Source organism: Ranitomeya variabilis, chromosome 3 (genome assembly GCF_051348905.1).
Source record: "Ranitomeya variabilis isolate aRanVar5 chromosome 3, aRanVar5.hap1, whole genome shotgun sequence".
NCBI classification, from domain to species: domain Eukaryota; kingdom Metazoa; phylum Chordata; class Amphibia; order Anura; family Dendrobatidae; genus Ranitomeya; species Ranitomeya variabilis.
This window is the reverse complement of record NC_135234.1, coordinates 642,798,101-642,819,317: the sequence shown is the minus strand read 5'-3', so window position 1 is coordinate 642,819,317 and position 21,217 is coordinate 642,798,101. Positions and strand designations below refer to the sequence as shown.

The 21,217-nt window shown below is 44.7% G+C and overlaps 1 protein-coding gene across 2 annotated transcripts in view; it reads left to right on the top strand.

Annotated features, from left to right (window-relative positions):
• LOC143816817 (retinol dehydrogenase 7-like) overlaps positions 1 to 20,637 on the top strand; it is a 104,386-nt gene extending 83,749 nt beyond the window's left edge. For both annotated transcript variants that reach the window (XM_077297679.1, XM_077297678.1), the window contains exons 4-5: positions 17,766 to 17,929; positions 20,425 to 20,637. In XM_077297679.1, the coding sequence (XP_077153794.1) occupies positions 17,766 to 17,929; positions 20,425 to 20,618 (358 nt within the window). In that variant the 3' untranslated portion in view covers positions 20,619 to 20,637. The remainder of the gene's footprint in view (positions 1 to 17,765; positions 17,930 to 20,424) is intronic.
• Positions 20,638 to 21,217: the final 580 nt, after the last annotated feature.

Below are 21,217 nucleotides of genomic sequence, written 5' to 3'. Positions count from 1 at the left end.
GCCTAAACATTGGAGCTCCCCTACAAGTGACCCCATTTTGGAAACTAGACCCCCCAAGGAACTTACCTAGATGCATAGTGAGCACTTATATCCCCAAGGTGCTTCACAGAAGTTTATAACGCAGAGCCGTCAAAATAAAAAATAATTTTTCTTTCCTCAAAAATGATTTTTAGCCCAGAATTTTTTATTTTCCCAAGGGTAATAGGAGAAATTGGACCCCAAATGTTGTTGTCCAGTTTGTCCTGAGTACGATGATACCCCATATGTGGGGGTAAACCACTGTTTGGGCGCACGACAGGGCTCGGAAGGGAAGGCACGCCATTTGGCTTTTTGAATGGAAAATTAGCTCCAATCATTAGCGGACACCATGTCGCGTTTGGAGAGCCCCTGTGTGCCTAAACATTGGAGCTCCCGCACAAGTGACCCCATTTTGGAAACTAGACCTCCCAAGGAACTAATCTAGATGTGTGTTGAGCACTTTGAACCCCCAAGTGCTTCGCAGAAGTTTATAACGCAGAGCCGTGAAAATAAAAAATAATTTTTCTTTTCTCAAAAATGATTTTTAGCCCACAATTTTTTATTTTCCCAAGTAGTGACGTTTTGGAATGCAGACTTTGATGGGATGGTCTACGGACGTCACGTTGCATTTGCAGAGCCCCTGATGTGCCTAAACAGTAGAAACACCCAACAAGTGACCCCATTTTGGAAACTAGACCCCCCAAGGAACTTATCTAGATGTGTGATGAGCACGTTCAACCCCCAAGTGCTTCACAGAAGTTTATAACGCAGAGCCGTGAAAATAAAAAATAATTGTTCTTTCCTCAAAAATTATGTCTTAGCAAGTAATTTTTTATTTTTGCAAGGGTAACAGGAGAAATTGGACCCCAACAGTTGTTGCCCAGTTTGTCCTGAGTATGCTGGTACCCCAAATGTGGGGGTAAACCACTGTTTGGGCGCACGTCGGGGCTTGGAAGGGAGGGAGCACCATTTGACTTTTTGAATGCAAGATTGGCTGGAATCAATGTTGCGTTTGGAGACCCCTGATGTGCCTAAACAGTGGAAACCCCTCAATTCTAACTTCAACACTAACCCCAACACACCCCTAATCCTAATCCCAACTGTAGCCATAACCCTAATCCCAACCCTAACCCCAACACACCCCTAACCACAACCCTAACCCCAACACACCCGTAACCCTAATTCCAACCCTAACCCTAATCCTAACCCTAATCCCAACCCTAACCCTAATCCCAACCCTAACCACAACTGTAACCCCAACACACCCCTAACCCTATCCGTAACCCTAACCACAAGCCTAATCTTAACCCTATTTCCAACCCCAGCCCTAATTCCAACCCTAACTCTAATTCCAACCCTAACCCTAAGGGTATGTGCCCACGTTGCGGATTCGTGTGAGATTTTTCCGCACGATTTTTGAAAAATCTGCAGGTAAAAGGCACTGCGTTTTACCTGCGGATTTACAGCAGATTTCCAGTGTTTTTTTGTGCGGATTTCACCTGCGGATTCCTATTGAGGAAAAGGTGTAAAACGCTGCGGAATCCGCACAAAGAATTGACATGCTGCGGAAAATACAATGCAGCGTTTCTGCACGGAATTTTCCGCACCATGGGCACAGTGGATTTGGTTTTCCATAGGTGTACACGGTACTGTAAACCTGATGGAAAACTGCTACGAATTCGCAGCGGCCAATCCGCTGCGGATCCGCGGCCAATCCGCTGCGGATCCACGGCCAATCCGCTGCGGATCCGCGGCCAATCCGCTGCGGATCCGCAGCCAAATCCGCACATGCCATAACCCTAACCCTACCCCTAACCCTAACCCTACCTGTAACCCTAACCCTACCCCTAACCCTAACCCTACCCGTAACCCTAACCCTAGTTCTAACCCTAACCCTAGTTCTAACCCTAACCCTAGTGGAAAAAGAAAAAAAATATATTTTCTTTATTTTATTATTGTCCCTACCTATGGGGTGATAAAGGGGGGGGGTTATTTATTAATTTTTTTATTTTGATCGCTGTGATAGAACCTACCACAGCGATCAAAATGTACTTGTAATGAATCTGCCGGCCGGCAGATTCGGCGGGCGCACTGAGCATGCGCCCGCCATTTTGGAAGATGGCGGCGCCCAGCGAGGAGACGGACCGACACCGGGAGCCTCGGTAAGTATAAGGGGGGGAGATCGGGGCACGGGGGGGGGGCGTCGGAGCACCGGGGGGTGACATAGGAGCAGGGGAGGAGTGGGCAGGAGGACGGGGGAGCGGAGCACAGGACGGAGGGGACCGGACCCCATAACGGAGGACTGGGGGGGCGATCGGTGGGGTGGGGGGGTCATTTCAGGTTTTCCAGCCATGGCCGATGATATTGCAGCATCGGCCATGGCTGGATTGTAATATTTCACCAGTTTTTTAGGTGAAATATTACAAATCGCTCTGATTGGCAGTTTCACTTTCAACAGCCAATCAGAGCGATCGTAGCCACGGGGGGGTGAAGCCACCCCCCCTGGGCTGAAGTACCACTCCCCCTGTCTCTGCAGATCGGGTAAAATGGGAGTTAACCCCTTCACCCGATCTGCAGGGACGCGATCATTCCATGACGCCACATAGGCGTCATGGGTCGGATTGGCACGGGTTTTCATGACGCCTACGTGGCGTCATGGGTCGGGAAGGGGTTAAGGGTATTTATGCCTCAGCACTGCTTTTTAACGACATTGAGAAATAAGTGCATAGTGCCCCCCAGAGTTGGAAATTCTCCAGATTGTCAGCTATTGGGGGTAGCTGAGACCCCAGAGAACATGATTTGGGTCGGTTTTTACCAACCCCAGTGTTGAGATCACCGTTATTAATGGAATAATGGTGACCGCAAAAAGAAAGTCAGATTCCCATTCAATTTCTCTCTCCTCTGATGTGATTGTACATTAGATGAGAGAGAAATGGGGTCCACTGATTCCCCCGGGTACCTCCAATGTCCATGCAACCCCCTGTCAAGTCCCCTGGGCCACTGGCATCTTCTTCCAGGAAGACAATGGCGGGCTCATGCGCAGTGCGCCTGCCAAGATCTGCCGGCCGGCACCCGGCAACAATAGGAAATTTTTCCTATTGGTTAATTTTGATCACTGTGATAGACCCTATTACAGCGATCAAAATAAAAAAAGTAAATAAACCCCTCCTTATCACCCCCTTAGGTTAAAAAAAATGAAATAAAATATATTTAATTCCATTTTTCATTAGGGTTAGAGATGGGCTAAAGTGAGATGGGCTAAAGTGAGTTGGGCTAAAGTGAGTTGGGCTAAAGTTAGGGTTAGGGTTGGGCTAAAGCTAGAGTTAGGGTTGGGCTAAAGCTAAGGATAGGGCTGGGCTAAAGCTAGGGTAAGGGTTGGGCTAAAGCTAGGGTTAGGGTTGGGCTAAAGCTAGGGATAGGGTGGGGCTAGGGTTAGGGCTAGGGTTAGGGTTGGGCTAAAGTTAGGGTTGGGCTAAAGTTAGAGCTGGGCTAGGGTTAGGGTTGTGGTTATGGTTGGGATTATGCTTAGGGTTGGGATTAGGTATAAGGGTGTGTTGCGGTTAGGGTTGTGGTTAGGGTTGGGATTTGGATTTGGGGTGTGTTGGGGTTAGGGTTAAGTTAGAATTGGGGGTTCCACTATTTAGGTAAATCAGGGTGTCTATAAATGCGACATGGCGCCACCATTGATTCCAGCCAATTTTGCGTTCAAAAAGTCAAACGGTGCTTCCTCCGTTCTATGCCCTGCCATGCACCAAAACAGTGGCTTTCCCCAACATACAGGGTATCAGCGTACTCAGGAGAAATTGCACAACAAATTTTGTGGTCAATTTTCTACTGATACCCTTGTGAAAATAAAAAAGTTTGGATCCAAAGTAAATTTTTTGTGAAAAAAGTGTTCATTTTTTCCTTCCACATTGCTTTAGTTTTCGTTAAGCAACTGAAGGTGCTTCTTGATTGTGGTTTTGCGCACCTTGAGGGGTGCAATTTTTATAATGGTGTCACTTTTGGGTATTTTCCCTTATATTCACTCCCCAAACTCACTTCAAATGTGAGATGGTCCCTAAAAAAATGGTTTTGTAAATTTTGTTGGAAAAATGAGAAACCGCTGGTCAACTTTTAACCCTTATAACGGCCTAACAAAAAAATTATGTTTTCAAAATTGTGCCGATGTAAAGTAGACATGTGGGAAATGTTATTTATTAACTATTTTGTGTGACATCACTCTCTGATTTAAGGGCATAAAAATTAAACGTTTGAAAATTGCTAAATTTTCAACATTTTTGCCAAATTTCCATTTTTTTCATAAATAAACACAAGTTATATCGAAGAAATTTTACTACTAATGTGAATTAAAATATGCCCTGAAAAAACATTCTCAGAATCAGTGGGATCCGTTGAAGTGTTCCAGAGCTATAATCTCATAAAGTGACAGTGGTCAGAATTGTAAAAATTGGCCTGGTCATTAAGTACTGTACCAAATTGGCTGTCACTAAAGGGTTAAAAGGAACCTATCAAGAGATTAATTTATGCCTTGTATATTTTACTCATAAACACTGCCATGTTTCAGAGAGCACATATTTTGGAAAGTTAGCCAGGGACTATGTCCAAGAATCCATGTGCCACTCCCTTAGACTAACAGATCACTCCTTTTACACACACATAAGATGAGTCAGTGTAAGGGAGAAGAGCGGTAGGAAACTGCCAGACTCTGTCCATGTTGCCGTCCGTGTTTTGCAAAGTGTAAAACATACATGGCTGCAATAACGCAGTCAGCGTCTAATTCACGCCGCCTGTGGCTGTCTTAGGAGCGGCTGACAACATACAGTATATATTCTAATCTGTATTTAATTTAGTGAATTCACACACAGTATTGTATAGCAGTTGTTCATACACTATAACCTGCCCTATCTGCCGACAAGCATATTTGTAATTTTCTTTTATTTCATCTCCTACTTGTAAGCTGGTGCCTTTTTCCAAACAATTTTATACTCTACACTGTTTTCTGTAATGTAATTGATGTAATAGAAAACAATTGCAATTGTGCTTCTCTGCAGCTGTTAGGACAGATTGGGAGGAAGGGGTATAAAGTGTTGGACAACCCCTTTAACATGTTTTAATTTTTTTATTGGTGATTTGTGCTTTGTTTAAATTACTGAAAAAAGTATGGAAAGAAAGTCATACAGTATTACATTACATGTAATAATTTCTTAGAGAAAAATTCTTCGTCCTTCTAATATTCTTTACAGATAAAATTCCTCACCATTTTCAATACAAGCAGACAAAAAAAATCTTGCTTTCATTCAAAAGCCAAAAACCAATACAATACAAGATCATCTCTTCATTCACAATACAGACCTTAGAAGAGGACTTGAGCTGACTTACCTAAATGGGAATGGGAAGCCTATTTATTGGGTCTCCCTCTACAGAAGATTTTGGAGAGAATGGAGAGAAAACGTTTCATACGTTTTTTCTCTCTTTGTGTTTAAAAAAAACAAAAACATTGTATGTTCCCCCAATCTGACTATCTGCTGTGTCAGGCTGGCTGAAAGTAGACTTCTGGCATGAAGCCTCTTAGCACTATGATGTGAAGGCACTATTATGCAACTTTACATCAAAGTTTACGAAATACATACAAAATTCATATTTGTGGGCAAAAGTCTAATCTAGCAGAGTTCAATATGTGCAACATTTTTATATATACCTTACATTTCTGTCTACATGCAAATATCTTAGAAATTATCAAATAAACAGAACAGAGTGGATCAAAATTCTGAGTTCAAGCCCAAAATGTAAAAAGAGAAATTAGTTATAAAGTCCAGGCACTACACATGTACATGTATTCCCAAGTCCTATATATTTCTTAAAAACAATAGAACCTGAAGATTGCAGATGTCTTGACGTGCAGCTGGCAGCAGTACCCACTTTCTCGTAACTGTGAGACAAATATGATTTTGAAAAAAATTCCTTCAATCTTACATATCAGAGCAGAGGTTTATACACAAAACATTGTAACATAATAGGTAATAATAATAATAATTTTTATTTATATAGCGCCAACATATTCCGCAGCGCTTTACAAATTATAGAGGGGATTTGTACAGACAATAGACATTACAGCATAACAGAAATCACAGTTCAAAATAGATACCAAGAGGAGTGAGGGCCCTGCTTTCAAGCTCACAATCTATGAGGAAAAGGGGAGACACGAGAGGTGGATGGTAACAATTGCTTTAGTTATTCGGACCAGCCATAGTGTAAGGCTCGGGTGTTCATGTAAAGCTGCATGAACCAGTTAACTGCCTAAGTATGTAGCAGTACAGACACAGAGGGCTATTAACTGCATAAAGTGTGTGAGAACACGATGCGAGGAACCTGATTATGGTTTTGGTTTTTTTTCTAATAGGCCACACAGGGATAGTTAGGTTAATGCGTTGAGGCGGTAGGCCAATCTGAATAAATTAGTTTTTAGGGCACGCTTAAAATGGTGGGGATTAATCGTATTAACCTAGGTAGCGCATTCCAAAGAATCGGCGCAGCACGTGTAAAGTCTTGGAGACGGGAGTGGGAGGTTCTGATTATTGAGGATGCTAACCTGAGGTCATTAGTGGAGCGGAGGGCACGGGTAGGATGGTAGACTGAGACCAGAGAGGAGATGTAGGGTGGTGCTGAGCCATGGAGTGCTTTGTGGATGAGTGTAGTAGTTTTGTACTGGATTCTGGAGTGGATGGGTAGCCAGTGTAATGACTGGCACAATGTAGAGGCATCGGTGTAACGGTTGGTGAGGAATATGATCCTGGCTGCAGCATTCAGGACAGATTGGAGCGGGGAGAGTTTGGTAAGAGGGAGGCCGATTAGTAGAGAGTTACAATAGGTCAAGGTATTCAAAGTCTATGCAGCCTATTTTACAAGCAGGAGCGTCACTAAAATCCTATGGCTCTCATGGCAACATATTGACCTAACCCCCACCTCCCCATAACCACAAGGTTGTTGCTTGGATGTATAGGCCCCAGTGGCCCTGCTAAGGTTTCTAAAGATATACTTTGTGCTCCTTCTCCCTCCGCACAGTTTTAGTGCCCCCTCTCTGCCTCCACACTGTAATAATGCCCTTTTTGTGCCTTGATGCAGAAGTCAAATCTACACAACTTTTTGTCCATCACAAAATTCAGATAACAACTAGGTTTGTTTCTGCTTTTTTTACATTGGGGTATTTGGGAAGCGATCATTACGAATAGTAATCTGATTTTTCATCCATTAACGGATCTGTTTTTTAAGCACTGGACTTGCCCAGAATATTAGAGATGTTCCGAGACACCAATATTAAAAATCGAAGTATTGCAAACAGAATAATTACTGATACAAAATAAAAAACAATCTGTTATGGCTCTGTGTGTAACTTATTCATGTTTTATTTTAATACTGGATATATTACAAAAGGATACAATTTACAACTAAACATGAAAGCAGTGCCCAAAAGAGTATTCAAAAGTTCACGAATTCTCATAATTTAGTACTTGTTTTTTATCATAAATCTGTAACACCGCATAGAATTACACAATGAAAAGAGCAAAAAAAATCTTTTGTTGTAGAAGTTTTGAAATATTCTTCAACTGCTAGTTTAAATTAAAAATATGTGTTTCTGTGTGTTTGTCGGTTTCGCATTTGAAACAGAGAGGGGCAAATGTCCTGAATGTCCTGAGATTTGCAATTTAAGTATGGAATATAGGGTTGAGCGAAACGGGTCGATCATTTTCAAAAGTCGCCGACTTTTGGCTAAGTCGGCGTCTCATGAAACCCGATCCGACCCCTGTGCTTGTCGGCCATGCGGTACGCGACTTTCGCGCCAAAGTCGCGTTTCAATGACGCGAAAAGCGCCATTTCTCAGCCAATGAAGGTGAACGCAGAGTGTGGGCAGCGTGATGACATAGATCCTGGTCCCCACCATCTTAGAGAAGGGCATTGCAGTGATTGGCTTGCTGTCTGCGGCGTCACAGGGGCTATAAAGGGGCGTTCCCGCCGACCGCCATCTTACTGCTGCTGATCTGAGCTTAGGGACAGGTTGCTGCCGCTTCGTCAGAAGCAGGGAGAGCGTTAGGCAGGGTCCACTAACCACCAAACCGCTTGTGCTGCAGCGATTTCCACTGTCCAACACCACCTTCGGTGTGCAGGGACTGTGGAAGCTATTTTTTTTTTTTTTTTCCCTCAGCGCTGTAGCTCATTGGGCTGCCCTAGAAGGCTCCGTGATAGCTGTATTGCTGTGTGTACGCCACTGTGGAAACCAACTGCTTTTTTCAAAGCACATATCCTCTTGTTCCTTCCTTTCTGCACAGCTATCTTTTTTGTTTGTCCACACTTTTTATTTAATTTGTGCATCAGTCCACTCCTATTGCTGCCTGCCATACCTGGCTTAGATTACTGCAGGGAGATAGTAATTGTAGGACAGTCCCTGTTTTTTTTTTGTTTTTTTTGTGGGAGATTAAGATTGGCATTTCTGCTACAGTGCCATCCCTGTGTGTGCCATCTCTCACTGAGTGGGCCATAGAAAGCCTATTTATTTTTTCCGTGATTTGTGTTCTAAATTCTACCTCAACACAAAAACACTACATCAATCAGTGGGAGAAAAATATTGGCCTCAGTCAGGGCTTGTGTGCCACTGCTGTGTGTGCTATCTCTCATTCAGTGGGCTATAGAAAGCCTATTTATTTATTTTTTTTTTTTAATATTATTTGGTTTCTAAAGTCTCCCTGAAAAAAAAAAAAAAAACTAAAAAAACAGTGGGAGAGTAATATTGCCCTTTCAGCTTGTGTGCCAGTCTTGACTCCTGGGTGTGCCACCTCTCTCTCTCATTCAGTGGGCCATAGAAAGGCTATTTTTTTTTTTGGTTTTTTTAATATTATTTGGTTTCTAAAGTCTCCCTGAAATAAAAAAAAACTTAAAAAAACAGTGGGAGAGTAATATTGCCCTTTCAGCTTGTGCGCCAGTCTTGACTCCTGGGTGTGCCACCTCTCTCTCTCTAATTGTGGGCCATAGAAAGCCTTTTTTTTTTTTTTTTTTTTTTTATATTATTTGGTTTCTAAAGTCTCCCTGAGAAAAAAAAAAAATAAATTAGGTGGGAGATTAATATTGACATTAGTGCTTGAGTGACAGTCCTGCGTGTGTGTCATCTCTGTGATTTTGTGCCACAGAAAACAGAGTGTGTAACATTGTGCCTGATTTTCCTTGTGGTCTCACCAACCTGTTAAGGGATATTGAAATCATACTGAAGTTATAGCTCACCGTGTAAGTTGTTTGACAGCAACAAATAAAGTTACTTTGGTTAAGATTTTAAAACAATGAGGAAGTCTGGTGCAAGAGGTCGTCGTGGGCGTTCATTGTCAGCTGGTAATGATGGTAGTGGTAGTGGAGCATCAGGTGGTCGTGGGGATAAAAATATTCCACCTAAGTCTGGAGCTGTGGAGCCAGTTTCGTCGTCAGGCTACACAAGGCCTCGAACGCTCTCTTTTCTGGGAGTAGGAAAACCGCTTTTAAAGGCGGAGCAGCAACAGCAAGTTTTGGCTTACATTGCAGACTCAACCTCTAGCTCTTTTGCCTCCTCTTCCGAAACTGGTAAATGTAAAAGCAGCGCGTCGCTTGTGGATGTTCACGGTCAGGGACAAGTCGCTTCCTTGTCCTCCTCAGCAAAAACTACAACAAGAGAGAAGGATGCAGCAGGCGACACAACGGGTCACTCCATGGAGCTCTTTACACATACCGTCCCTGGCTTAGAAAGTGAAACATTTAACAGGCCATGCCCATTACAAGTATATTCTGACATGGAGTGCACTGATGCACAGCCACAGCCAGAGTACTATGCTGTTCCTTTGACTCAGACCACCACATTGCCCTCTCAGGGTACAGATCCACAATCAGACCCTGATGAGACTATGTTGCCCCGCCACGAACGCTATACCACCGACCGACACAGTGACACAGACGAAGTTGCACACGAGCTCGAAGAGGAGGTAATAGATGACCCAGTTATTGACCCCGATTGGCAGCCATTGGGGGAACAGGGTGCAGGCGGCAGTAGTTCAGAAGCGGAGGTGGAGGAGGGGCCGCAGCAGGCATCAACATCGCAACAGGTTCCATCTGCCGGGCCCGTATCTGGCCCAAAACGCGTGTCAAAGCCAAAACCTGTTGGAGCACAGCGTTGCCATCCGGTTAAAGCTCAGTCTGCAATCCCTGAAAAGGGATCCGAGTCTAGGAAGAGTGCAGTCTGGCATTTTTTTAAACAACATCCAACTGATCAGCGCAAAGTCAGCTGTCAAAAATGTTCAACTAGCTTAAGCAGAGGTCAGAATCTGAAAAGTCTAAATACTAGTTGCATGCATAGACACTTAACCACCATGCATTTTCAAGCCTGGACTAACTACCAAACGTCCCTCAAGGTTGTAGCACCCTCGGCCAATGAAGCTAGTCAGCAACGCAACATCCCTTCCGTCACTGTAAGGCCACCATTTTCCGCACCACCGGCAGTATCTGTGCAGGTTTCTTTGCCAGCCAAAAGCAGTCAGGGTCAGGGAATCACCAGTTTTGTAGGAGGAAATATTGCATCTAGGGCACCGGCGGAAACAATACCGTCTCCAACCGTCTCTCAGTCTGCCATGTACACCGGCACACCCGAAAGTTCCACGATCTCCAGCTCTCCAGTCCAGCTCACCCTACATGAGACTCTGGTTAGAAAAAGGAAGTACTTATCCTCGCATCCGCGTACACAGTGTTTTAACGCCCACATAGCTAGACTAATCTCGTTAGAGATGATGCCCTACCGGTTAGTTGAAAGCGAAGCTTTCAAAGCCCTGATGGAGTACGCTGAACCACGATACGAGCTACCCAGTCGACACTTTTTTTCCAGAAAAGCCATCCCAGCCCTGCACCAGCATGTTAAACAGCGCATCGTCCATGCACTCAGGCAATCTGTGAGTACAAAGGTGCACCTGACTACAGATGCATGGACCAGTAGGCATGGCCAGGGACGTTATGTGTCCATCACGGCACACTGGGTGAATGTGGTGGATGCAGGGTCCACAGGCGACATCAATTTAGGGACAGTTGTGCCTAGCCCACGGTCTAGGAAACAGTTGGCTGTAGGCGTTCGCACCCCCTCCTCCTCCTCCTCCTCGTCCTCCTGCAGAAGCTACAGCTCTTCCACAGAACGCAGTCTGCCAACCACTCCATCGGCAGATGACACTGTTGCACACCAGTTGTCCCATTATGGGCCAGCTACTGCCAAGCGTCAGCAGGCTGTATTGGCTATGAAGTGCTTGGGCGACAACAGACACACCGCGGAAGTTCTGTCCGAGTTCTTGCAACAAGAAACGCAGTCGTGGCTGGGCACAGTAGATCTTGAGGCAGGCAAGGTAGTGAGTGATAACGGAAGGAATTTCATGGCTGCCATCTCCCTTTCCCAACTGAAACACATTCCTTGCCTGGCTCACACCTTAAACCTGGTGGTGCAGTGCTTATTGAAAACTTATCCTGGGTTCTCCGACCTGCTCCTCAAAGTGCGTGCACTTTGCTCACATATCCGACGTTCGCCTGTACACGCCAGCCGTATGCAGACCTATCAGCGGTCTTTGAACCTTCCCCAGCATCGCCTAATCATAGACGTTGCAACAAGGTGGAACTCAACACTGCACATGCTTCAGAGACTGTGCGAACAGAGGCGTGCTGTTATTTATTTGTGGGAGGATACACGGGCAGGCAGTAGGATGGCAGACATGGAGTTGTCAGGTGTGCAGTGGTCTAAGATACAAGACATGTGTCAAGTCCTTCAGTGTTTTGAGGAATGCACACGGCTGGTTAGTGCAGACAACGCCGTAATAAGCATGAGCATCCCCCTAATGCGTCTGCTGATGCAAAGTTTGACGCACATAAAGGAGCAGGCGTCTGCACCAGAGGAAGAGGAAAGCCTTGATGACAGTCAGCCATTGTCTGGTCAGGGCAGTGTACAGGACGAGGTAGCGGGCGAAGAGGAGGTGGAGGACGAGGAGGATGATGGGGATGAGTATATTTTTAATGCCGAACCTTTCCCGGGGGCACAGGAAATTGGTTGCGTGTCACGGCCGGGTTCTGGTTTTTTGAGGGACACAAGTGACGTAGATTTGCCTGCAACTGCCCCTCAACCAATCACAACCGGAGATTTGACAACTGGAACTTTGGCCCACATGGCGGATTATGCCTTACGTATCCTAAAAAGGGACACACGCATTACGAAAATGATGAACGATGACGATTACTGGTTGGCCTGCCTCCTTGATCCACGCTATAAAGGCAAATTGCAAAATATTATGCCACATGAGAACTTGGAACTAATATTAGCAACCAAACAATCAACTCTTGTTGACCGTTTGCTTCAGGCATTCCCAGCACACAGCGCACGTGATCGTTCTCACACGAGCTCCAGGGGGCAGCAGACTAGGAGTGTTAGGGGTGCACACATCAGAAGTGGCGTTGGACAGAGGGGTTTTCTGACCAGGTTGTGGAGTGATTTTGCTATGACCGCAGACAGGACAGGTACTGCTGCATCAATTGAAAGTGACAGGAGACAACATTTGTCCAGTATGGTTACTAACTATTTTTCATCCCTTATCGATGTTCTCCCTCAACCGTCATTCCCATTTGATTACTGGGCCTCCAAATTAGACACCTGGCCAGAATTGGCAGAATATGCATTGCAGGAGCTTGCTTGCCCGGCAGCAAGTGTCCTATCAGAAAGAGTATTCAGTGCTGCAGGTTCAATATTAACCGAAAAAAGGACTCGTCTGGCTACCCAAAATGTTGACGATCTAACATTCATTAAAATGAACCACAACTGGATTTCGAAATCTTTTGCCCCACCTTGCCCGGCCGACACCTAGCTTTCCTATGAAAGGCTCTTGCCTGTGAATTACTTTTCTAATGTCTAATTTGCTGCAGCTGATTGTACAGCATACGACATGTTTACACCTCCCTAAATGGCCAAACTCCCCACACGGGGCCGTGGTATCGCGACTTGGCGCAAGCACCCGTGAGACTGCTGTTTGTCTGAAGAGGTGGGTGTGCTCGCTTTTGGTTGACGGCATTGCTACTGGGTCCCTCATAGTACAATGTAGTGTCTCTGGCGGTGGTGGTGCGCACCCAACGTCAGACACACCGTTGTAACATGAGGGGCCCTGGGGCGGTCCCGCCGGCCTCTAGAGAGTTCCCCCCTACCCCAGCTCAAAATGTGCTCTACCACATGCAAAATTATGTCGCACAGCTCCACCAATCTTTAGTCTATTCGCTGACATCATTCAATGTCTGGCACTGACAATACAAATTTGTAGACATCTATGATGCAACTTAAAGTAGTCTGTGTCTGTGTCCTATATTGGCACCATTAAATAGTTACTGCCAAATTACTATGTCAGAAACTCAGCAGATGAGCCCACCCCTGTACCTAAGTATGCCACCTTTTTTTTTGTTTTGGTTGTTTTGCGAGACATTAACATCTATTTATATTTTGGGAGTACTGGGACAGACACTCCTTGCACTACTCCTCCACTCACCACCAAGCTGCCCGTGTATCCATGTAACCGCTGTAAAACTGCCATGAGCCTATTGTTTGTTATTTTAGGCCTTTGAAGCCTGTCTGCGGTCCCTCCTTCCACTAGTCCTCCACTGACCAGACCACTGCTGCCCGTGTACCCCTGGAACCAATTATAAAGTGCCTACAGCCAGCCCATTTTTTTATGTTAGGCCTTTGAAGCCTGTCTGCGGTCCCTCCTTCCACTAGTCCTCCACTGGCCAGACCACTGCTGCCCGTGTACCCCTGGAACCAATTATAAAGTGCCTACAGCCAGCCCATTTTCTTATGTTAGGCCTTTGAAGCCTGTCTGCGGTCCCTACTTTAAATACTCCTCCACTCACCACCAAGCTGCCTGCCCGTGTATCCATGTAACCGCTGTAAAACTGCCATGAGCCTATTGTTTGTTATTTTAGGCCTTTGAAGCCTGTCTGCGGTCCCTCCTTCCACTAGTCCTCCACTGACCAGACCACTGCTGCCCGTGTACCCCTGGAACCAATTATAAAGTGCCTACAGCCAGCCCATTTTTTTATGTTAGGCCTTTGAAGCCTGTCTGCGGTCCCTCCTTCCACTAGTCCTCCACTGACCAGACCACTGCTGCCCGTGTACCCCTGGAACCAATTATAAAGTGCCTACAGCCAGCCCATTTTTTTATGTTAGGCCTTTGAAGCCTGTCTGCGGTCCCTCCTTCCACTAGTCCTCCACTGACCAGACCACTGCTGCCCGTGTACCCCTGGAACCAATTATAAAGTGCCTACAGCCAGCCCATTTTTTTATGTTAGGCCTTTGAAGCCTGTCTGCGGTCCCTCCTTCCACTAGTCCTCCACTGACCAGACCACTGCTGCCCGTGTACCCCTGGAACCAATTATAAAGTGCCTACAGCCAGCCCATTTTTTTATGTTAGGCCTTTGAAGCCTGTCTGCGGTCCCTCCTTCCACTAGTCCTCCACTGACCAGACCACTGCTGCCTGTGTACCCCTGGAACCAATTATAAAGTGCCTACAGCCATCCCATTTTCTTATGTTAGGCCTTTGAAGCCTGTCTGCGGTCCCTACTTTAAATACTCCTCCACTCACCACCAAGCTGCCTGCCCGTGTATCCATGTAACCGCTGTAAAACTGCCATGAGCCTATTGTTTGTTATGTTAGGCCTTTGATAGCCTGTCTGCGGTCCCTACTTTAAATACTCCTCCACTCACCAACAAGCTGCCTGCCCGTCTATCCATGTAACCGCTGTAAAACTGCCATGAGCCTATTGTTTGTTATGTTAGGCCTTTGATAGCCTGTCTGCGGTCCTTACTTTAAATACTCCTCCACTCACCACCTAGCTGCCTGTGTATCCATGTAACCGCTGTAAAACTGCAATGAGCCTATTGTTTGTTATTTTAGGCCTTTGATAGCCTGTCTGCGGCCCCTACTTGCAATACTCCTCCACTGACCACAATGCTGCCTGGAGTGCCTGCCTGTGTATCCATGTAACCGATGTAAAACTGCCATGACTGCCTACTGTTTGTTATTTTAGGCCTTTGATAGCCTGTCTGCGGCCCCTACTTGCAATACTCCTCCACTGACCACAATGCTGCCTGGAGTGCCTGCCTGTGTATCCATGTAACCGATGTAAAACTGCCATGACTGCCTACTGTTTGTTATTTTAGGCCTTTGATAGCCTGTCTGCGGCCCCTACTTGCAATACTCCTCCACTGACCACAATGCTGCCTGGAGTGCCTGCCTGTGTATCCATGTAACCGATGTAAAACTGCCATGAGTGCCTACTGTTTGGTATTTTAGGCCTTTGATAGCCTGTCTGCAGCCCCTACTTGCAATACTCCTCCACTGACCACACCAATGCTGCCCGTGTACCCCTGGAACCTATTTAAAAGTTCATAGAGCCTAGTTATATATTTTATTTACTATTAATAAGGCCATGATGGACTACGCTGTACCACGCTACAAGCTAACCAGTCGACACTTCTTTTGCGAGAAAAGCCATCCCAACCCTCCACCAGCATGTAGAAGACCGCATTTTCCATGCACTCTGGCAATCTGTGAGTACAAAGGTGCACCTGACAACAGGCGCATGGACCTGTAGGCATGGCCACGGAAGATTACGTGTCCATTACGGCGCAATGGGTTAATGTGTTGGATGCATGGTCCACAGGGGACAGCCTACTAAGTCTGTCTGCAGTCCCTAATTCAAATTGTCCTCCACTGTCTAAATCGGAGCTTCCACCTTCTGGCTTTCGGACTATAGTATCAGAAATTAAACTGCATTTGGCCTTCAACTTTGGTTAGGGCCTACTAACGGCTTCTGCCCCTCCCTGGTGTTGCCCTCAACTAAATAAAGCTGAGCTTCAACCTTCTGCTCCAAATTACCATTTTAAAAAATGCAATAGGCTTTTCCGGCCTACTAAAGGTGTCTGTCTGTGTGCCCCTGCCTGGTGTTGTCCTCAACTGAATAAAGCTGAGCTTCAACCTTCTGCTCCAAATTACCATTTTAAAAAATGCAATAGGCTTTTCCGGCCTACTAAAGGTGTCTGTCTGTGTGCCCCTGCCTGGTGTTGTCCTCAACTAAATAAAGCTGAGCTTCAACCTTCTGCTCCAAATTACCATTTTAAAAAATGCAATAGGCTTTTCCGGCCTACTAAAGGTGTCTGTCTGTGTGCCCCTGCCTGGTGTTGTCCTCAACTAAATAAAGCTGAGCTTCAACCTTCTGCTCCAAATTACCATTTTAAAAAATGCAATAGGCTTTTCCGGCCTACTAAAGGTGTCTGTCTGTGTGCCCCTGCCTGGTGTTGTCCTCAACTAAATAAAGCTGAGCTTCAACCTTCTGCTCCAAATTACCATTTTAAAAAATGCAATAGGCTTTTCCGGCCTACTAAAGGTGTCTGTCTGTGTGCCCCTGCCTGGTGTTGTCCTCAACTGAATAAAGCTGAGCTTCAACCTTCCGGCTCTCATTAAGTGGTTTTTAAAAAACAAAATGGTGGTTAGGGCCTACTAACGGCTTCTGCCCCTCCCTGGTGTTGCCCTCAACTAAATAAAGCTGAGCTTCAACCTTCTGCTCCAAATTACCATTTTAAAAAATGCAATAGGCTTTTCCGGCCTACTAAAGGTGTCTGCCCCTCCCTGGTGTTGTCCTCAACTGAACAAAGCTGAGCTTCCACATTCTGGCTTTCGCCCTATACTATCAGATATTAAACTGCATTTGGCCTACTAGTGTGGTTAGGCCCTTGAAACAGTGTCTGCTGCTCTTGGGTTTGCTACTCCACTGAACAAAGCAATGCCGCCTGTTTAGTCCTGTTACCAATTTTGAACTGCATTTAGCCTACTTTATTCTTTGGCCCTATATCTGTTTCCTCCTCATCCTGCCCATTGCCCAGCCACTGCTAAATGAGTCTGCTGGTACATTGACCTAGACCACTACATTCCCCTTGTACTCTACACAGCCAGAATCTGACCCTGCTGAAAGTAAGGTTCCCCTTCCCGCATGTTATACCACCTTACACAGGGACAAAGAGGAAGGTGCAGATGAAAGTGCAGGTTCCTTCATCAGGTGGGGGGGCATACTCGTTGGCGACGTCACTGGCACAGGGCCCCTCAGAGTACGCAAAAGTGTCGCTGCTGGTGGGAGGCGCCCCCGCCATGCAAACACACCGCCGTACTTTGAGGGGCCCTGTGCCAGTGCCAATGCGAACGAGTGGGCCCCCCCCTGCTTGCTCAGGATCACAGCACTTGCAACGTTTAAATACTTACCTTTCCCTGCAACACCGCCGTGACGTAGTCCGCATTTCCTGGGCCCACGAAAAACTTGAGCCAGCCCTACTCCCCCCACAACTTTCCCCCAATTCCCTATGCCCAACTATTATTATACAGTTAATTAAGATTGGCAAGCTTCAGAAACAAGAATGGATGTTTTTGGCATTAAAATGGGCACTGTAGGTGTTTTCCTGGCCTCCACTCACTGCCGACTATGCTTCCCCATTGACTTGCATTGGGTTTCGTGTTTCGGTCGATCCCCGACTTTTAGCGATAATCGGCCGACTGCACTCGACTCGACTCTGGACAAAATCGGGTTTCCCAAAACCCTACTCGATCTTAAAAAAATGAAAGTCGCTCAACCCTAATGGAATATTCTTTCCTGACACTTTATATATTCTTTACCTTTTACAGACGTGAAATCATCAGATTTGGTGTAAAAGTCAGTATAATAGAGCCTGGTTACTTCAAAACATTAATAAGTGATCCAGAAACACTTATAAGAACATTCCAGTCTCTTTGGGAGAAGGCTCCGGAAGAAGTCCGTAGTGCCTATGGCCAGCAATTCTTTGAAAAATGTAAGTACTAATTTAAGTGAACATCATACCTAGAAATTATGAGAGTAAACAATTGACAATAGCTAAGTGTCAGGATATTCTGCATTTACAAGAAACAAAGTCATTAAAATAAGGGTGGACAAATTCAAAAACTTCAGCAGACTCATGACTTTTGGATATGGGATGGACCCCACTCCATCTTAAAACCACCATAACTACTGTAAACCTAGGTACTAAAATAAATACACAAAACACATTATTTTGGTTGTCAAAATGGCCACAGCTTTTATTCAAATCACAGGATTAAATAATCACAGTAGGAGTCAGGTGGAGTGCTAGTACATTGGGATTCACAAGTACTGCGATATCCCCAGCTGTCTGACATACAGCACCAGGACAGACAGCCATAAAGGGGCGGCACGCACTGGCTTGCCATTCAAGCAGAGCCAGTTAACTTTCAGGGCACCAATGACCCTATTATCCTCACTCCTGTGCTTAACCACTGTGCCCGCCCCTGATTGATGTTACCATTACAACGTCCTTGAGGCTGGCCACCAAAGCTGAGCCTGCTCACCACCATGAGGTTTTACATCCTCTATTAGTTAAAATGAGTCCACCTTAACTTGTCTGCAACTTCCACCTGACTCCTAAACCACAAAGCCGTGACGGGTTATAAATTCCAAGTCTCATTTGCCACTTTTCTTTTTTTTTTTTTTTTTTTTTATAATTAAATCATTTTTGTAAACTTAAAAACTAGAAGTCTCTGCAAAAGCATTAATGGGACTAAACTTGGCAAACCTCCGACTCACAAAGAGTCATCCTACAGCGCTCAGGAGAGGAAAAAACCCCTGTGGAGGAAACCTCCAGGGAACCATGGCTTAAGGATTGCCCTTCCCTTGGGCTTAGAAGGTTACCACAAATAATAACTCTTTATAGCCAATATACAATTGAACCTGGTACAAGATATACAATGACAAATTCAAAAATACAATAAAGCATCTATCATTATACAAGCAATAATTAAAAAGTTTTAGGACAGAGATTATAAACAGGGCAGGAGGGCGGGTAATGTTTCCTCCTGTCCATCCTGTGAGAGAAAGAGGGAGAGCCAGAGTTGCCTCCCCTATATAAGCCCCACCCTCCTCACAGTAATACACCAGGCACAAACATCTAAACTCCTTCCTCTTAAAGCAACAACACTCTTGTTTAAAATCTACACCACATTACAAACAAAAGCTGCAAGAGTTCTCGGTCCACCCATCCCCAAGTCATGTCCACCTCCGTCTAGTCTCCGGTGGTTTCTATATGTTTTGATCTAATGTACAGTATGAGGATAAGACATAACATGTGGTGACCTCCCTACTTTTTCCTGGTGGTAATGTGAGGAAAACATAGGTTCTTTCTTGTTGGTCAACTTCTTATTTACCCCTTCAAAATGAAGTGAACATACATGCTTGGCAAGCTGATTGTTCATGATGATTTGATCCTCCCAAGACCTCCTTCTCTCCTCCATTCCTCACCCAATCGCCTCCAAGACTTCTCCTGAATATCCTCCATCCTCTGGAATTGTGTGCCTCAACACATCAACTTATCCACCACATTCGGATCCTTCAGAAGGAGCCTGAAAACTCATCTCTTCAAGAAAGCCTAAAGCCTGCAATGACCATGCTGCCTGTGCATTTTTGAGTGATTTTTATTGCTTCCAAAAATGCAACATGTTGCGTTCGCCGTGCCCTGCCGCACACCGCGCAAAAACACATATGTACACAAACGCATGCAAACACATGTCACCGCATACACAATGTTGAAGATATGTAAACTGTACACATGCGGATGTATGCGGATGAAACGCTGCGTTCACAGACGCAAATGTGAAACCAGCCTAAGGGGCCCGATAAACCCCTTTGGCCTATATAAAAAGACCAATACTAATAAAAACTTGCAATAATTTTGGACCTCGTTGGAGCATTTGCATTGAGGCCCATGAGCTTCAAGTTGCGACAAAGCAAGCCTAGTCATGAAAATATCAGTCTTTGACCTCACACATGCTTTTCTGTATGAATTCTACTAATACATTTCAAAATCTTGTAGAAATCTTTTCCAGGAGGGAGAACAACTCAACATTAATGCCTATGGCTATAACCATAGGATGTGCTAAAAACTCTAGTAAGTGTAATATTGTAGGTTGCCAATACTTTTGTCCATATAGTGTATGCTGATAAGAGGCAAATTGGTTGCAAAAATTCAGACTATAGACTTTTTACTAGCCTAATTTTCGTCTAGTAACGAAAAATATATATTTTTTCAAAATGGAACATCGATTTGAAATTTGTTTTCTCTGTGTGATATGATTGTTTCTGTCTAGTTTTGCTTGATCAAATCACAAGATACAAGTTGAGATTAAAGAGATTTCCCACATATGACCATCATGTGTAAAAAGCAATATTTTTGATGAAGGTACATGACTGTCATTAGAGCAACTGACTCGCTACTAAACTTACTGTTTGTTCACACAGTTTGCAAGACATTTGAGAAAAGCCTGTCAAGTACCAGTCCGAAGCTTCACCTGGTCACAGACTGTATGGAACATGCCCTGACTGCTGTCCACCCTCAGACCCGCTATTCTGCCGGCCTAGATGCCAAACTCTTTTTCTTACCGCTTTCATACTGCCCAAGTGCAGTAGCAGATTATGTTTTTTCACAAAAATAAAGTTTGAGAATAGCTCAGAGTGGTATCTAATATCTAGGTAGATATAGAGAGAGGTTGCGCAATATTGTAAAAAGATTCTCTTGTAGGTTACAATGTCACATTAGACAGTCTAAATAGGATCTTATGCAGTCTAGTTTGGGAAAAAAAGGACAACTACTTTATTGTATGCTAACATACCCTTCTTTGTAGCTCATGCTCCAGCGTTGTACTAAGCCAAAATACAACGCCCATAACAGTGAATAGTAAAATGATTGTTCCATCATATGATTCCAATTTTATAGTTGGAAGAAAAAGAATTTTGGCAAGCTCCATCAGAGTCTGCATGCACAGAGCATTTAAAAAACAACACATTGAGAAATGGGTAAAATCGCAAACAAAGAAGAGAACTATGAAGTAGTCTCAAGTTCATACAAGTTTATTAGAGAAAAAAAATTATTTATTTGAAGGGACACAGTGCCTGACATATTCTCATCAGCAGTGCCTCTGTTATTGGAAGTACTAATACCCATATCACTGTTTATTTGCATACATAATCTTTTTGCACTAGCTTTATTATTGATTTTTCTTCATATATCTCTTATGTTTGCTTGTTTTGGTCT